This window comes from Narcine bancroftii, chromosome 4 (genome assembly GCF_036971445.1).
Source record: "Narcine bancroftii isolate sNarBan1 chromosome 4, sNarBan1.hap1, whole genome shotgun sequence".
NCBI lineage: Eukaryota > Metazoa > Chordata > Chondrichthyes > Torpediniformes > Narcinidae > Narcine > Narcine bancroftii.
Genome location: NC_091472.1, coordinates 126,709,366 through 126,727,103, shown reverse-complemented (window position 1 = coordinate 126,727,103; position 17,738 = coordinate 126,709,366). Strand labels below are relative to the sequence as shown.

The 17,738-nt window shown below is 41.9% G+C and overlaps 1 protein-coding gene across 1 annotated transcript in view; it reads right to left on the bottom strand.

The window, feature by feature from the left end:
* Positions 1-17,738, bottom strand: part of LOC138759952 (rabphilin-3A-like) — a 156,356-nt gene that overhangs the window by 31,295 nt on the left and 107,323 nt on the right. The window contains exons 8-10 of the mRNA XM_069930426.1: positions 9,248-9,328; positions 1,264-1,326; positions 948-1,139 (exon numbers count right to left, since the gene is read on the bottom strand). Coding sequence (XP_069786527.1) covers positions 948-1,139; positions 1,264-1,326; positions 9,248-9,328 — 336 coding nt within the window. The remainder of the gene's footprint in view (positions 1-947; positions 1,140-1,263; positions 1,327-9,247; positions 9,329-17,738) is intronic.

Sequence of the window (17,738 nt, the reverse complement as noted above, 5' to 3'; positions counted from 1 at the left end):
AATAGCACAAATGGTTTGGATTTCGAGGGGAATGTACTGTTTATCAAGTGGAGTAAATTTGGACTTCTATCGAAGCATGTCCCGAAACACATAGTATCTTTATATAGCGCCTTTTAGAGAGGAAAGATGGCTCAGGGTGCTTCACAGAAGTCCAATTCACATTGAGAGATACTGGGACTGGAGGGGAAAACGTTTGAGTGAAATAATGAAATAAAGGAGAGGAAAATAATAAGAGTGGAGAGATTTAGGGAGGGAATGTACGGCTTGAGGCCAAAGCAGCTTAAAGCACACCATTCAGCTATGGAGCAATGGTGAGTGGAGTTGTGTAAGAGACTAGAAGTGTTTGTAGAACTGGACTGGGGATGAGTGGGGTTTCATAGTAGGGATTGGCAATCTTTATGTGAAACAGGAGGAATGTAATTCTAAAAGCAGGGAATGGTCAGCAAAAGGATGATACATAAAGGGATAGTGAAAGTTTATCCTTCTCTTACATAGAAACATGGAGAACTGAAACAGACGCTTTGGCCCATCTGGTATCTATTTATACTTGAACTATTTTAATTCTATTATTTAGTCCCATTCATCCACCCACTATGGGAAATCGACTCACTATAAAAAATTTACAATGGCCAATTAATGTACCAATTAGTACCTCTTTGGGAAGTGGGAGGAAACTGGAACACACAGACAAAACTAATGCATGTCGAGGAAGAATGGGCAAAGTCCTTACAGATAGGACCCGAGGTCAGGATTGAACCAGTGACTGTGGCATTGTGTCCCTACCAACTGTGCCACTGCCCATCCTGTGTGGCCAATCACTTTCAGCTTCTAGCTTCACCTAGCTCAACATTTCCTTCCTCACACTGTGGGGGCTATGCAGATTTACCCCTGATGCCTTCACTCAATATTAATGAATCCCATTGGTTTTTCTCCCAAGTATTACTCACTGGGCTCATCTGAATCATAAGCCTCCTCGTCTTCGTCATTCCGTTGCTGTTGATGGGAGGCAGGCACTACAGACCCCATGCTGGGTGCAGCAAACTTGCCATGCTGGTGGATGCCTCTCTCCTCCTTCGCTGAGCCCATTGATGGGGTGGGTTGACTGGGCATGGAATCCGCTAAGGCAGGAGATCCTACCACTGTTGCAAACAGAAAGCAGAGAATTAAAAAAAATTACTTCTTTGTGCCTGATTGATAACCCAATGTTGTGAGATGAAAAAGAGAATACACAAACAGAGCAATGGGACATGGAACTGCGCTTACTTGGCTTTTGCTCTGAGTATCTGGGAATCATTCCTTGTCCAGGTCGAAAGGTTGCAGGGGCACCTGCAAATGGAGAGACAAAAACAAATGTGAGTCCACAATGATCACGTTTCTCCAGTAATGCCAGCAAGAAGAGCAGCAAATTAATGGGGAGGAAAGCCTTCCCTTCAAAATACACAACAATGCAGGAGAAACTCAGCAAGTTATGCAGCATTTTTTATGTAGCTAAAGATACATAACCAGCATTTCGGGGTTGAGCCCTTCATCAAGGTGTGAGCAAAAAGCAGGCAGGTACCTGGATAAAATGGTGGGGGAGGAGGTCCACGGGCAAGAGGTTACAAGTGGATATGAATGGGAGGGCACAAGAGGAAAATGCTGAGAAGTGATGGGGGAGAGAAGAGCTCTACGAATGGAGAGGTCAGGGGGTGAAGAGCTGGAGGAAAGGAAACAGAGGGATTGTGTAGAAGGGAGACAAGGGAGTGGCCCTACAGAAAATGGAGAAGTCGATGTTAATGCAATCTTCTTGGAGAGTGGAATGTCAGGTGTTGCTCCTCCAATTTACGGGTGGCCTTGGTTTGGCAGTGCATGTGGCCATCAACAAATGTCAACGTGGGAGTGGGGCGCAGAATTTAAATGGTTGATCACAGGGAGATCCCTGACATTGCTTCGGATAGAATGAAGGTGGTCAACGAAAATGATCTCCCAGTCTGTGTCCAGTTACTCTGATGTAGAGGCCACAACAGGAGCACCAGATGCAGTAGATGGATCCACACAGTTCATAAGTGAAGAGTTATTTCACTTGGAAGGACTGTTCGGGGCACAGAATGGTGATGAGGGAGGAGGTGTGAACACAAGTGTAGGACTTCCTACAGTCACAGGCGTGGGTACCAAGGGAGCAATTAGTGGGAAGGGATGAGTGAATGAGGGAGTCATGGAGAGAGCGGTCCCTGCAGAAGGCAGCAAAGGGAAGATATGTCTGGTGGTTGGATCATGTTGTAGGTGACAGAAACTGCAGAGGATAATATGCTGTATGTGGGAGATGGTGGGGTGGTAGGTGACAACAAGGGAAATCATATCCTTGCTGCATCTAGGGGCAGAGGAGACCAGGGCAGATTTACAGGTTATGGAGGAGTTGTGGGTAAGAGCTGAATTAATGGTGGTAGAGGGAAAGCAATTTTTTTTGAAGGAGGAGAACATATCAGATGATCTGGATTGGAAGACATCATCCTGGGAGCAGATGCAATGGAGATGGAGGAATTAAGAGAAAAGAATAGAATCCTTACAGGGGAAAAGGTGTGAAGAGGTAATTGTGAGAGTTTGTGGATTTGTAGAAAACTCGTGTAGAAAGTTTGTCTCTCAAGATGGAGACCGAGAGATTGAGAAAAGAGTAGCCAGAGATGGACCAAATGAATTTGAGGTTAGAGTGAAAGTTAGCAGCAAAGTGGATAAAGTTGATGAGCCTATCATGGGTGCATGAGGGAGCAGAGGAAGAGTTGCGGAGACTTGCCTGCATAGGCTTGTAGCGTGGAATGCTCCACAAGGCCAAAACAATTACAAGCATAAATGGGATGCATGTGGGTATCCATGGCTACTATTTTGACCTGGAGAAAGTTGGATGAGTCAAACGGGTGAGAACAAGTTTTGCCTGGCAGAGGAGGGTGAGGGTGGTGGTGGAGGGGGAATGGGTGTGTCCATTGTTGAGAAAGAAATAAAGAGCTTTTAGACTTTCAGTGTGGGGTGATGGAGTTACATAGTGATTGGATGTTTGTGGTAAAGATGAGGTGGTTGAGTTTAAGGGATTGGAAGTTGTTGAACTGGTAGAAGGCTTGTGAGGTATTGTGGATGTAGGTAGGGAGGATCTGGACTGAGGTTGAAAATGGAGTTGAGGTAAAATGATACCAGTTCAGTGAGGTAGGAGCATGTGAAAACATGTGTCAACCAGTACAATTGGGTTTCTAGATCTTGGGTAGGAGGTAGAACTGGGCATTGCTAGCCATGGGAAACAATGGCATTGGAGGTTATGGGAGGAAGATGACTAGAGGTGATAAGATTAGAAATGGTATGTGAGATGGTGCTTGTTGTTCTTTGATGGAGTCCTGTTGATGGGATAGGAGAGCTGTCATCTGGCTTCAGCAAGGCAGAGGCCCGTGCAATAGAACACAAAACACCACAACCCTTATCTGTGGGTTTAATGGTAAGGTTGGATTGGTGTGGAAAGGGTGGAGGGCAATGGGTTCTGAGGGGATGAGATGAGAATAAGTGAGGGGAGAGGTGAATTTGAGACATTTGATGTCCTGAGAGCAGTTGGAAGTATAAATATCAAGACCGGGTAGATAGCCAGGCCGAGGTGTCCAAGAGGAGGAAGAAAGTTTAAGGCAGGAGAAGGAGTCTTCAGTGGGGAGGGGTGATGAATCATGGTGGAAGAAATGTGCAGGGAGACAGAGACGACAGAAGAAGAGTTTGGTATTCAGGTTCTGCACCCCCTTGCCTCTCCATTCAGAGACCTCTCTTCCTCATCTCTCCTTTACTCCAGTTCCATTCAGAGGCCTAACCCCCATATCACTTCTGTTTTTTTCTCTTGTACCTTCCCATATCCACCCATGACCTTTTGCCTGTGGGCCTGTACTCCTCCTACTGGCCCTCCCTCCACTAGTTTATTCACACTCCTGCTTGCTTTTGCTCGTACCTTGATAAGGGCTCAGACCCAAAACGTTGGATATACACCGTTATATTTGTTCAATCTCTCGGTCTCTCTGAGGAGCACATAAAGTAGTGAAGGAACCTGTCACTGTGTTGGGAGAAGAGCAAGAGAGAATTTGAATAGATAAGTAAGGATGTCTAATTGGAATTGCATCAGGCCTTGGTAAGAATGTATGCAGTTTTAGCCTCCTTATCTAATAGAGAATGTCATCTTTTGAAGGATTTATTGGACTGATTCAGGGGATGATGGATTTGCTGTGTGAGAACGCATTGAGAAGACTAACTGTATTTTCTAGAGTTTTGAAAAATGAGACAACATTTTATCAAAATGAACTGGCTAGCATGAGTGGCATTTCTACTCACTGAAAAGTCTAGGAAAGGGGACACAGGTTCAAAACTCACAAAGATGGAGATCAGGCAGTTGGATTAAAGAAGGTGACATGATCCTAAACCCATGCAACATAGCTGAAGGGACATTCTTTATTTGCAAAATGGCACTGGAGCATGTTGACTCTTTCCCAGTCTTTTGAATGGCTTGCAAAATAAAGTTTCTCAGTGCATTTCTGTATGCACAACAATAGCATAAAAAACCTAAATAGGACAGAGATGACGAAAAATTTCTTCACCCAAGAGGGCAATGAGTTTTTTAAAAATTCTCCACCAAATATGGAGGTTGAGTCATTCCAAATTGATGTTTTTCTGAGCATTAAAAAGGGAATGAAAGGGTATGAGGAATAGTGTTGGAAAATGGCTCTGAGGAGGAAGATCAGCCATGATCTTGGTCAAAGGTAGAGCAGGATCGGAAGGCTGGATGGCCCACTCCTGTTCTTGTGTTGATGTTTTTCCGCGCTGACTTCCTGATCCTCCACCATAGTTTGCTGGATGACCTACAAAGGGTAGAATCAGTATGTTGTTATTATAGCAGGAGGTTCTGGGATGTTTTTGACTGCAAGATTTCCAAGGGCTCATTCTGAAATGCCTCCACCCCAGCCTCTTTCCATTTCCCTTCAATAATTTGCTCTTGGGTACATTCAAGTATATACTCCCTAACAAAAAAAGACAGGTGGGCAGAGGGGGCTGTGAGTGAGGAATGAAATTCAGTCCCTTGTAGCATAGAATTAAGGGATGTCAAATCTTCACTAGGATTCTCCTTAATAGACTAATACCTAGTGTTGCCGAAAATGTCCTCCCAGAATCACAGTGTGGCTTTCGCATAAACAAAGGAACTACTGACATGGTCTTTGCCCTCAGACAGCTCCAAGAAAAGTGCAGAGAACAAAACAAAGGACTCTACAACACCTTTGTTGACCTCACCAAAGCCTTTGACACAGTGAGCAGGAAAGGGCTTTGGCAAATACTAGAGCGCCTCAGATGCCCCCCCAAGTTCCTCAACATGGTTATCCAACTGCACGAAAACCAACAAGGTCGGGTCAGATACAGAAATGAGCTCTCCGAACCCTTCTCCATCGACAACGGCGTGAAGTAAGGCTGCGTCCTCGCACCAACCCTCTTTACTATCTTCTTCAGCATGATGCTGAAACAAGCCATGAAAGACTTCAACAATGAAGACGCTGTTTACATCCGGTACCGCACGGATGGCAGTCTCTTCAATCTGAGGCGCCTGCAAGCTCACACCAAGACACAAGAGCAACTTGTCCGTGAACTACTCTTTGCAGACGATGCTGCTTTAGTTGCCCATTCAGAGCCAGCTCTCCAGCGCATGACGTCCTGGTTTGCGGAAACTGCCAAAATGTTTGGCCTGGAAGTCAGCCTGAAGAAAACTGAGATCCTCCATCAGCCAGCTCCCCACCATGACTACCAGCCTCCCTCCCCCACATCTCCATCGGGCACACAGAACTCAAAACAGTCAACCAGTTTACCTACCTCGGCTGCACCATTTCATCTGATGCAAGGATCGACAAAGAGATAGACAACAGACTCACCAAGGCAAATAGCCCCTTTGGAAGACTACACAAAAGAGTCTGGAAAAACAATCACCTGAAGAAACACACATAGATCAGCATGTACAGAGCCATTGTCATACCCACGCTCCTGTTCAGCTCTGAATCATGGGTCTTCTACGGGCATCACCTACAGCTTCTAGAGCGCTTCCATCAGCGCTGTCTCCGCTCCATCCTCAACATTTATTGGAATGACTTCATCACCAACATCAAAGTACTCGAGCTGGCAGAGTCCGCAAGCATCGAATCCACGCTGCTGAAGACCCAACTGTGCTGGGTGGGTCACGTCTCCAGAATGGAGGACCATCGCCTTCCCAAGATCGTGTTATATGGCGAGCTCTCCACTGGCCACCGAGACAGAGGTGCACCAAAGAAGAGGTACAAGGACTGCTTAAAGAAATCTCTTGGTGCCTGCCACATTGACCACCGCCAGTGGGCTGATATCACCTCCAACTGTGCATCTTGGTGCCTCACAGTTCGGCGGGCTGCAACCTCCTTTGAAGAAGACTGCAGAGCCCACCTCACTGACAAAAGACAAAGGAGGAAAAGCCCAACACCCAACCCCAACCAACCAATTTTCCCTTGCAACCGCTGCAACCGTGCCTGCCTGTCCCACATCGGACTTGTCAGTCACCAACAAGCCTGCAGCAGACGTGGACATACCCTTCCATAAATCTTCGTCCGCGAAGCCAAGCCAAAGAAAAGAAAAAAGTCAGTATGGATAGAACTGAGAAATTGTAAGGGCAAAAAGACCCTAATGGGAGTTATCTACAGGCCCCCAAACAGTAGCCTGGATTAGGTGTTGGGTGCAAGTTGAATCAAGAGTTAAAATTAGGATGTTGCAAAAGTAATGCTACAGTTGTTCTGGGGGCATTTCTATCTGCAGGTGGACTTGGAAAATCAGGATGGTACTGGACCTCAAGAAAGGGAGTTTGTGGAGTGCCTCTGAGGTGGCTTCTTATAAAAGCTTGTAGTAGATCCTACCAAGGAGAAGGCAATTCTGGATTTCGTGTTGTGTAATGAACCAGATTTGATAAGGGAACTCAAGGTAGAGGCACCATTTGGAGATAGTGACCATAATATGATAAGTTTGATTCTACAATTTGAGAGGGAGAAGGGAAAATCAGAAGTGCCAATATTACAGTTGAACAAAGGGGACTATGGAGCCATGAGGGAGGAGCTGGCCAAAGATGAATGGAACTATAGTGGAACAACAATGGCAGGTATTTCTGGGAATAATACAGAAGGTGCAGGATCAGTTCAGTCCAAAGAGGAGGAAAGATTCTAAGGGGAGTAAGGGATGACCGTGGCTGATGAGGGAAGTCAAGGACAGTATAAAAATAAAAGAGAAGAAGTATAAGATAGCAAGGATGAACAGGATGCCACAGGATTGGGAAACTTTCAAAGAGCAACAGGAGAAAAGATGAGGTACAAAGATAAGCCAGCCAGGAATATAAAGGAGGATGATAAAAAGCTTCTTTAGGTGTGTGAAGAGGAAAAAAAAGTCAAGATTAAAGTTGGGCCCTTGAAGACAGAAACAGGTGAAATTATTATCGGAACAAGGAAATGGCAGATGAGTTGAACAGGTACTTTGGATCTGTCTTCACTGGGGAAGACTCAGACAACCTCCCAGATGTAATAGTGGACAGAGGACCAAGGGAAAGGGAGGAACTGAAGAAAATTCACATTAGGCAGAAAATGGTGTTGGGTAGACTGATGGGACTGACGATAAATCCCCAGGGCCTCATGGTCTGCATCCCAGGGTTCTTCAGGAGATGGCTCTATAAATCGTTGTTGCATTGGTAATCGTTTTCCAATGTTCTCGATCAGTTCACTCGGATTGGAGGGTAGCTAATGTTATCCCACTTTTTAAGAAAGGAGGGAGAGTGAAAACGGAATTATAAACCAGTTTGCCTGACATCAGTGGTGGGAAAGATGCTGGAGTCAATTATAAAAGATGAATTAGCGACACATTTGCATAGCAGTAACAGGATTAGTCCAAATCTACATGGATTTATGAAGGAGAAATCATGCTTGAATAATCTTCTGGAATTTTTCGGGGATTTAACTGTAAAAATGGACAAGAGAGAGCAGTGGATGGTAGTGTACCTGGAGTTTCAGAAAGCCTTTGATAAGGTCCCACATGGGAGATTAGTGGGCAAAATTAGAGCACAGACATGGATAGTAAATTGGTTGGCAGTAAAGAAACAAAGAGTAGGGATTAACGGGTCCCTTTCAGAAAGACAGGCAGGGACTAGTGGGGTACCGCAAGGCTTGGTGCTAGGACCACATCTCTTTATAATATACATTAATTATTTTGATGAAGAGATTAAAAGGAACATTAGCAAATTTGCAGATGACACAAAGCTGGGTGGCTATGTGAAATGTGAGGAGGATGTTATGAGAATGCAGGGTGACTTTTGGACAGGTTGGGTGAGTGGGCAGATGCATGGCAAATGTAGTTTAATGTGGATAAATATGAGGTTATCCACTGGTGGCAAGAACAGGAAGGAAGATTACTATCTGAATGGTGTCAATTTAGGAAAAGGGCAAGTATGAGATTTGGTGTCCTTGTTCAGTCACTGAAAGTAAGCATGCAGGTACAGCAGGCAGTGAAGAAAGTTAATGGCATGTTGGCCTTCATAACAAGGAGAGTTGAGTATAACAAAGAGAGTTAAGTATAACAAAGAGGTCCTTCTGTAGTTGTATAGGGCCCTGGTGAGACCACACCTGCAGTATTGTGTGCAGTTTTGGTCTCCAAGTTTGAGTAAAGACATTCTTACTATTGAGGGAGTGCAGCATAGGTTCATGAGGTTAATTCCCAGGATGGTAGGACTGTCATATGTTGAAAGATTGGAGCGAGTGGGCTTGTACACAATGAAATTTAGAAGGATGAGAGAGTGCCTGATTGAAAGATTATTAAGGAATTGGACACGCTCGATGCAGGAAACTTTCCCAATATTAGGGAGTCCAGAGGTCACAGTTCAAGAATAAGGGGTAGGCCATTTAGAACAAAATTGAGGAAAAACATTTTCTATCTGTGGAACGCTCTGCCTCAGAAAGCAGTGGAGGCCAATTCTCTGGATGCTTTCAAGAAAGATTTAGATAGAGCTCAAAGATAGTGGAGTCAAAGGATATGGGGAGAAGGCAGGAAAGAGGTACTAATTGTGGATGATCAACCATGATCAGAGTGAATGGCAATGCTGGCTTGAAGGGCCAAATGGCCTACCCCTACACCTATTGTCTATTATCAAGGCATTTATTTCCTTACATGCTCCCATAGATTAAAGAGAGGTTGGCTTATTTCCTCAAAAGGTACATACTTGCTTGAGCTGGCTGTCCAGCAGCTTGGTGTGGGGCTCCAGGAGCTCGGCAAACTGGAGCTGAAGTATGACGTCGTCCAGCTGGGAAAAATGGTTAGAATTAAAGTCAGTGGGGTGATGGGTATACAACACTCAGCAGGTCAGGCAGCATTTACTCATACTCACCTTCAATCCGTTTCTCACCTTTACCTGCATGTGTGTCCCATTGCCATTATCTTCCTGATTTTATTTATTCTTTCTACTGTGGTGTGTTTACTTTCAAGTGCATAGAAACCCTATTTTGGACCCCAAATCACAAGAGAAATGATTGATCCGAGCTCTCTGGTTTCTGAAGTTGTCTAGCTGCTGTGAAATGAATCAACTCGGTTCTTTTCTCTTCATTAGCCTGACTTGACCATCTGAGCAGTGCCGACTGCCCTGTGTCTCATACATTTAAACATTTCCTATGCATTCTCTCCCTTTAACTGACCTTAATGAACCAGATAACTCTGTTTATAACCACAGCAACCCTGACTTCATCCTGTCAGATATATTCTGACGTCCATCACTCCCCTTCCTCTCTGCAACTTAAAAGTAACTGTTCTCCTACTTCAGACGAAGTCTTTGACCAGAAACATTAACTGCTATTCTTTCCATAGATGATGCTTGACTTGCTGTGTTTCCAGCAATTTTTACTTCAGATTTCCAGTATCTGCAGTATTTCTTAAAGTGAATTAAATTTATTTTTTATTGTTAGTGCACCAAGAAGCATTAAAAAGCTTTGTTTTGCATGCTATTCATGTAGCTCAATCTATATTTAAGTACAACAGGCAGTGTTGTGGTGGCCCGCAATTGCGGAGATTGGGCCGGCACATCGCGCGGCAGCAGACACGGACAGAGATCGCTAAAGCGACTCCCAAGACAAGGAAATGGCAGGGGTAAAAGCTGGAGCAGTACAAGACCAGCAGCCCTAAAATGGTGCTAGCCAAGCTGCCCAGCTAACAGATCAATAACAGGCTGGGGAAGAAGGGTATTCACATGCAAGAATGTTCCCACCCGCTATCATGCGGCTGATGTCAGCCAATCAAACAAACGGCAGGAACTCCAACTGTATAAAAGGAGCCTTTCCAGCCTCAATAAATGTCAGAGCTTAACCTCCCACACTGCGAGTGTGTGCTTCTTTGCAGCAGTCGGCTACAGTATAATAATATTTTCAATTAGATCCCTGTATCATATATGACACTAAACTTAAAGCTCTATTATCAGAATTATTGAAATACTATTATTGACATTTATACACTGCTTTCACAATAAATCGTCTCCAAATTAAATACTGTGTGCAACATCTATTGTTAAACAAATTAGCCATACTATATGAGTGAAGCTTCACCAACACTAATAATGAATGATCCATCTGCACTGTATGAATACTGGCTCAAGTGAATATGTTGGTCAGGTTATCAGAGAAACTCAATTTCTTCACACAGTGTCAAAGAACATTTTACATGATTTCAGTGTATTTAGAGATGAAAAGATGGATGGAAGGAAGGCATCCTGCATGTTTAGGCTAGTAGCATAGTGGAGTGGTTAGTGCCACTGCACTGAAGCTCCAGCAACTTGCATTCAGTCCTGACTTTGGCTGCTTCCTGTGTTGCATTTGCTTGTTGACTGTATGAATGTCTGCAGAGTGCTCTGGTTTTTTTCCCCATTAAGTTAATTGTTTGCTGTCAATTCCCCTCAGAATAGGTAAGTGGGCAAAGAATTAATCAGAAGAGTTGAGAGATAATAATGTGCAGTTAGAGGGAAACAAGGAAGGGGGGAGTGGAACTGATGGGATTGATCTGTTGGGAGCTATGGGACTGATGGTCTCTTCATGTCACAATGCATAAGTAAATTTAAGATTACCAGGAGACATCCTTGAGAAGATGGTATCATTCAGGTGGATACTGGTGAAAGTATAGAATGGACTGTGAAAGTTTTTTTTTAAGGCCAGGTGTAGTGATATGATTATGTGAACTAGCTGGCCTGCCCTCTGGGTGTCTTCCTGCCTTGGCTCCTCCCTTAGTCCTGCCCATGTGACCCCGGGCCATAAAGGTAGAGACCCCTCTCCTTCCTGCTCATTCTCCTAGCTTTGTCTCGGGCCAGCAGACTCTGGTACAATAAAGCCTATCGTTCCCCTCAGTCTTTTGTCTGAGTCATTGTTGGGGGCTACAGATAGCGCCCAACACCAGCGTAAATATTTGAGGGAGAATTCAACGTCGTAGAGCTGAAGGATGCAGATTTAAGTTAATTTGTGGGAGAGTTGGAAGGAAACCAACAATTGTTGTGGAACTTGCTCCCTGAATGTTGAGTTGCAGAAATCCTTATAAAAGTACCCAGAGAAGTACATGAGGAGTTTGTAAGGCAATAATCGAAGAGTTTCCAATTGAGAGTAACTAAATACTGTACCTTTATTTTTTTACTGTCATGGGCACAATAAATTGTCTGCTTTCTTTCTGTATGTACATTATAAACATACAAATTAGGAACAAGAGAAGTTCTGGTTCTTCAGGCCCTCGAGCCCAGCTTGTTAATTTTAAAACCATGGATGATCTGACTAATCTCGCTTACTCCAGTCAACCTTTCACATGCATGCTGACCATGAATTCATCTTCCACTGTCTTAAAAAGCATCAAGCCTGCTTTACCCCAATTGTGGACCCCCTCTCTTCTGTCCCCAATCCCCACTCTGGGCCCTGCAGCAACAACCCCTCTCTCCCCTTGATCGCGTCAGGCACTTCAGCCAGGCGTTTCCCTGTGATGCCAGTGTACAATTAGGGACCCCAGTTAGATTTGGACCATGCTGACTGGGTCGGACCCTTTCAAGCTGCCACGTGAGTGGGGCTCTAACTGAGCAAATTGCGCAGTTAACCCCATTTTACACAGCAGCTTGAAAGGCCCGAGAGAGAGAGGGAGAGAGGGGGGAGAGAGAGAGAGAGAGAGAGAGAGAGAGAGAGAGAGAGAGTCGGTTTGTGACGAAGGTTGCAAAATTGGGAGACTTGGTAAAGACTACATTTGAAGGTGGTTTTAAGTTCAGAGTTCAGCTTATTCTGAATCCTTGCTGGTCATTGTGTTTCTCCTGAAAGAAGGGAAAAAGAAGAACTTCTTGTGATAACCAGGAAGAAGAGGTTATCTTTTGGAAAAACCCACGAGGGGGCAAGTTCCTTTGGCAAGACAATGAAGTGGCTGATTGAAGGAGATCAGATTGTGTGTGTCCAACAAACAATTAATATTTCTCTCTGTAACCAACAAAGACCTTCCCTTGCCCTTGCGGTAACAATTTAAGTTAAAGCACCAGAGCCTGGTGAAGATCATAAATGTTAAATTCTGTTCACAGTGTGGAAAATTGCCTGATACCAGTGAAAAGTGAATGATTGGACAATGAAACAAAGAACTTGACTAAATACGTGCGCTTAGAATTAGAAGGGGATTAGGTTATATTAATAGAAATGTTAAATATTGATCTCATTATATTTGAAGAAAATCATAAACATTTTTGTTTAAGTCATCATTGTCTTGGTGAATTTCTATTGCTGCTAGTTTTTGGAGTCCTCTGGGTTCGCCCTTTGCCATTTGAAACATTTAGAGTTTGCGAACTAAAACATTTGGAGTTTTGGGATCTTAAACTTTTGGAGTTTTTGTGATTCATTAGTAAATTGTTTTTCAAAGCTAGAGTGTGTGTGAAAAAACAGTAGCAATGGATATTATGAATTTTTGGTACAACCATCACCTGCGGAGCTGCAGAGAAAAAGAAAACAGGAACTGATGGTCATTGCTAGGGCATTAAAGCTGGCTGAAGTCAAGGGTTTTGTGATGAAAATAGAAATACAGATGATTATAGTGAAATATTATATAAATGAGGGAACATTTGGAGAAAGACTTCGACAATTTTCCTGAGGATAAATCTGTCAATTGAAAAAATTGGAGCCAGAGGAAGAGAGAGAAAAGCATAATCATGAGTTCGAGGAAGCTGAATGAAAGAGGCACTTTGAATTAGAGAAGTGTAGGGTTGAGATGGAGAGAACTAAAGCTCCTAAATCCTGGAGAGAATTTTATGGCTAGAGAAGTTAATCATATTTTTTTATATCTCTTTGAACTGTATGTGTTTATAAATTATAATAATAATAAAAAGATTGAAAAAGAAAAAAGAGAAGTTAATCTAGTTCCTCCTTTTGTTGAGAGAGATATAGATACATATTTTCAGCTTTTTTAAAAGGTTGCTCAGAGCTCACATTGGCCGAAAGAACATGCTCCAAAGTGTAGTAAAGGTAAAGCATACTTTAGTTTGACTGCAGAGTAAGTGCAAATTATGAGACTGTTAAACAAGCTTATGAGTTGGTTCCAGAAGCATTTAGACAAAAATGTAGGAATTTGGGGAAAGCATGGAACCAATCTTATATGGATTTTTTCACTTGAAAAATCTGTATGGTTTGACCGTTGGTGTACCTCAAAAGGAATAAATAATGATATCAGACTAAGAGAATTGATATCAATTGAGAAAATTAAAAGATGTGCTCCCAATATGATCAAATTATACCTGGTTGAGAAGGATGTGAGGACGTTGGCAGATGAATATGCCTTGACACACAAAAACAAATTTCAGAATAGTGAGCCTTTTCAGAAGGTTAATGTGAAACAGACTAGTAAGCCTGAAATTAAGTCTGGGAAGAATGTTAAGAGAAAAGATGAAGGTAAAGTAGGAAAGGACAGAATTTCAGGATTTGTTTGTCATTATTGAAAGAAACTTGGTCATGTTCTTGCAAATTATTTAGTGTTGAAAAAGGGAAGAGAAAAGGAGATATTACCAGATGCTTGTATTCAGACAGTTGAATTTAATAAGAACAGAGGTTTCATACCTGGTAAGGATGTGAGAAATATTTTCAAACCTTTTGTGTCAGAGGGCTTGATTTCAGGAAAAGAAGGAGCTTCCCAAGTGCCATTTAAAATTCTCAGAGATGCTGGGGCTGCCCAGTCACTGATAGAGAAAGTCTGATCAAAAGATGGACACAGGACGACAACTTTGATTAGAGGTGTTGGAGGTGAGGTAGAGTCCATATCTCTGCACAAAATAGTGTTGAATTCAGAATTAGTTTAAGGACCAGTTTTAGTAGGAGTTACCCATGCGAGGAGTCTCATTCTTATTAGGGAATGACTTGGCAGAGGATAAAGTTGAGATGAACAAATAAGCCTAGTAAGGATGAGATTGACGAAGATTGTGAGATATATCCTGCATATGCTGTAACAAGGTCTTAGTCTAAGAAAATGATGAGACCAGAGGAATATCCACTTGATAGAGACTTGCCCAGTATTTCTGAAATAGTCCAAAAGGAGCAGGTTAAATTTGAGGGTCAAGATTTATCTTTGTCAAGTAAAGAGTTAATTAAGCAGCAAAAGACTTGAGAGAGAAAGCTGTGAATGAGGAGATTAAGGAAATACCCTGTGGAAATTATTGGAAGTGTGAATTGTTAATGAGAAAACTGAGACCTCATGATGTCCCTGCAAATTAAGAAATTTAAAATTTGGCCCAAAGCACATTTTTGGGAGGTCATCTAGGTGTAAAGAAAACCATGAATAAAAATTTGAAACAATTTTTCTGGCCTGGTTTGAGGAAGGATGTAATAAATTGTTCTGGACATGTCACATATATCAGATTGTGGGGAAACCTAATCAGGGTCCTCCGGTAGCTCTTTTGCAACCTCTTCCTGTTGTTGGGGAACTTTTACTAGGGTTATTGTGGATTGTGTGGGTCCCCTGCCAAAACAAAAAACTGGGAATCAGTACTTGTTAACAATTATGTGCAAGGTGTCTCGATTTCCAGAAGCTGTACCATTGAGGAATATCAAAGCAAAAACAGTGGTAAAGGCTTTGGATAAAATTTCACAGTTTTTGGGTTACCTAAAGAGATCTAGAGCAATCAAGGCAGTAATTTCATGTCAGGATTGTTTCAGCAGTTGATTTGTGAGCTAGGAATTAAACAGCTCATTTCATCTGTGTACCATTCTGAAACTCAGGGAGCTTTGGAAAGATTTCATTCTAAAAAATATGATGAGGATTTAATGTCTGGAGAATGGAAAGGATTTACAGCAAGAGTGTCTATGCAGGATTCATTAGGTTTCATTCCTTTTGGAAGTATGTTTGGATATCAGATTAGAGGATCTTTAATGCTGTTAAAATAACAGTAGGTTAATAAGGATGTACAATTGAAATTGCTGGATTATGTTTCTTAAATTTAAAGATCGGTTACAAGAAGTGTGGACTTAGGTACAAGAGAATTTTAAAAATGGCTCAGGGTAAAATGAAACGATTATTTGACAGGAAGACTCAAGTGACGAATTTTAAACCAGGAAATAAAGTGTTAATTTTGTTCCCAACACATGACAATCCTCTTAGAGCGAAATTTTCTGGACCATATGAAGTAAAATCAAAACTGAAGATGTTAACTATGTGATAAACGCTCCAGATCGTTGGAATAAAACTCAAGTTTGTCATATCAATATCAGAGGTGTTAGTTGTTTACAGGATTGAGAAAGTTGTGGATCATAAGATTATGGAAACAGAAGCTTGTGAGGATAACGTTAAAGAAATCATAGTTCCTGTACACCTGTCTAACTCAACAGATTTGGAAAATTTGAAGGAAAAGTTAGGCCATCATAAATGACTAGATCTGAAGAAGATGCTTTTGAAATATGCAAATTTGTTTGCTGATGTGCTTAAAAGGATGTTAATGATATCTCATGATGTGGATGTGGGAGAACAGAGTCCCAAAAAACAATACCCTTATCGAATAAACATTCAGAGAAGTAAAATCATGGATCAGGAGGAGGAACACATGTTGAAAAATTATATTATTGCACCATCGAACTCAGATTGGGTACATAAACCAGATGGAACTATTAAGTTCTGTACAGATTACAGGAAGGTTAATGCAGTATCAAAAACAGATACTTATCCTATTCCTAGAATTGATGACTGTATTGATAAAATTGGCAAAGCTAAATTTCTTACTAAGGTGGATTTGTTGAAGGATTGCTGGTGTGTGCCATTAACAGTTACCTTTTGGCATTGGTGAGGCCAAATTTGGAGTACTGTGTACAGTTTTGATCACCAAATTATAGGAAAGATATAAACAAAATAGAGAGAGTGCAGAGAAGGTTCACGAAAATGTTGACAGGATTTCAAGGTTTGAGTTACAGGGAAAGGTTGTGCAGACTGGGGCTTTTTTCTCTGGAGCGTAGAAGATTGAGAGGGGACTTGATAGAGGTGTTTAAGATTTTAAAAGGGACAGACAGAGTAAACGTGGATAGGCTTTTTCAATTAAGAGTGGGGGAGATTCAAGCTAGAGGGCATGGTTTAAGATTGAAGGGGGAAAATTATAAGGGGAACATGAGGGGAAATTTCTTTACGCAAAGGGTGGTAGGGATGTGGAATGAGCTTCCGACAGACGTGGTCGAGGCGGGATCATTGGTTACATTTAAGGAAAGACTAGATAGTTACATGGATAGGAGAGGACTGGAGGGGTATGGTCCGGGTGCTGGTCAGTGGGACTAGGAGGGTGGGGATTTGTTACGGCATGGACTAGTAGGGCCGAACTGGCCTGTGCTGTAAGTGGTTATATGGTTATAAAAAATGCCCTTGCAACATTCCAAAGGATGATAAATTTGGTAATCCTAGGTTTAAAACATACAGATGTTTATATTGATGACTTGGGTCACAAAAAATTACAGATGGGAAGAACATGTGATGGAATTGGAAAAATTGTTTGTAAGATTATCCAGAGCAAACTTTCCTATTCTCAATGACAAGAAAACAGTGAAAAGGTTTTTAGGAATGGCAAGATATTATAGGAAATTTTGCTGAGGTTGCTCTTCCTTTAACCAATCTTTTGAAGAAAGTGAGAAATTTGTGTGGACTAAAGTTTGTCAGACAGCTTTGGAAAATTTAAAGGAGATGCTATGCCATTACCCAGTTTTAAATCTCCTGATTTTGACAAGCAGTGGCTACCAGTGAGGCGGCAGCAGGTGCAGTTTGTTACAAAAACATGATGATGGAATTGACCTAGTTGCCTCAGTTTAAAAAAAATTCAATGTTCATCAAAGGAACTATTCCACTATTGAGAAGGAACCGTTGTCTCTAATGCTCGCTCTACAGAATTTTGATATGTATCTGGGTACCACTCATGAACCAGCTGTGATATTTACTGACCACAATCCTCTGGTGTTTTTGAATAAAATGAAGAATAAAAATAGAAGATTATTTAACTTGAGTTTGATCTTGCAAATTAATCATATCAAAGATAATGTGATAGCAGATTTCTTATCTAAATAGTAAAATGATCATGTAAAAGAAAAACTCATGATTGGAATTCACTTTTGTAACATGTTATATATTATATATTGTTATGTAGTGATTGTAAATTTAGAAATTAGTTTATTTATAAAAGAATTTTAACTCAAGAGTTAAAATTTCTTTGTAGG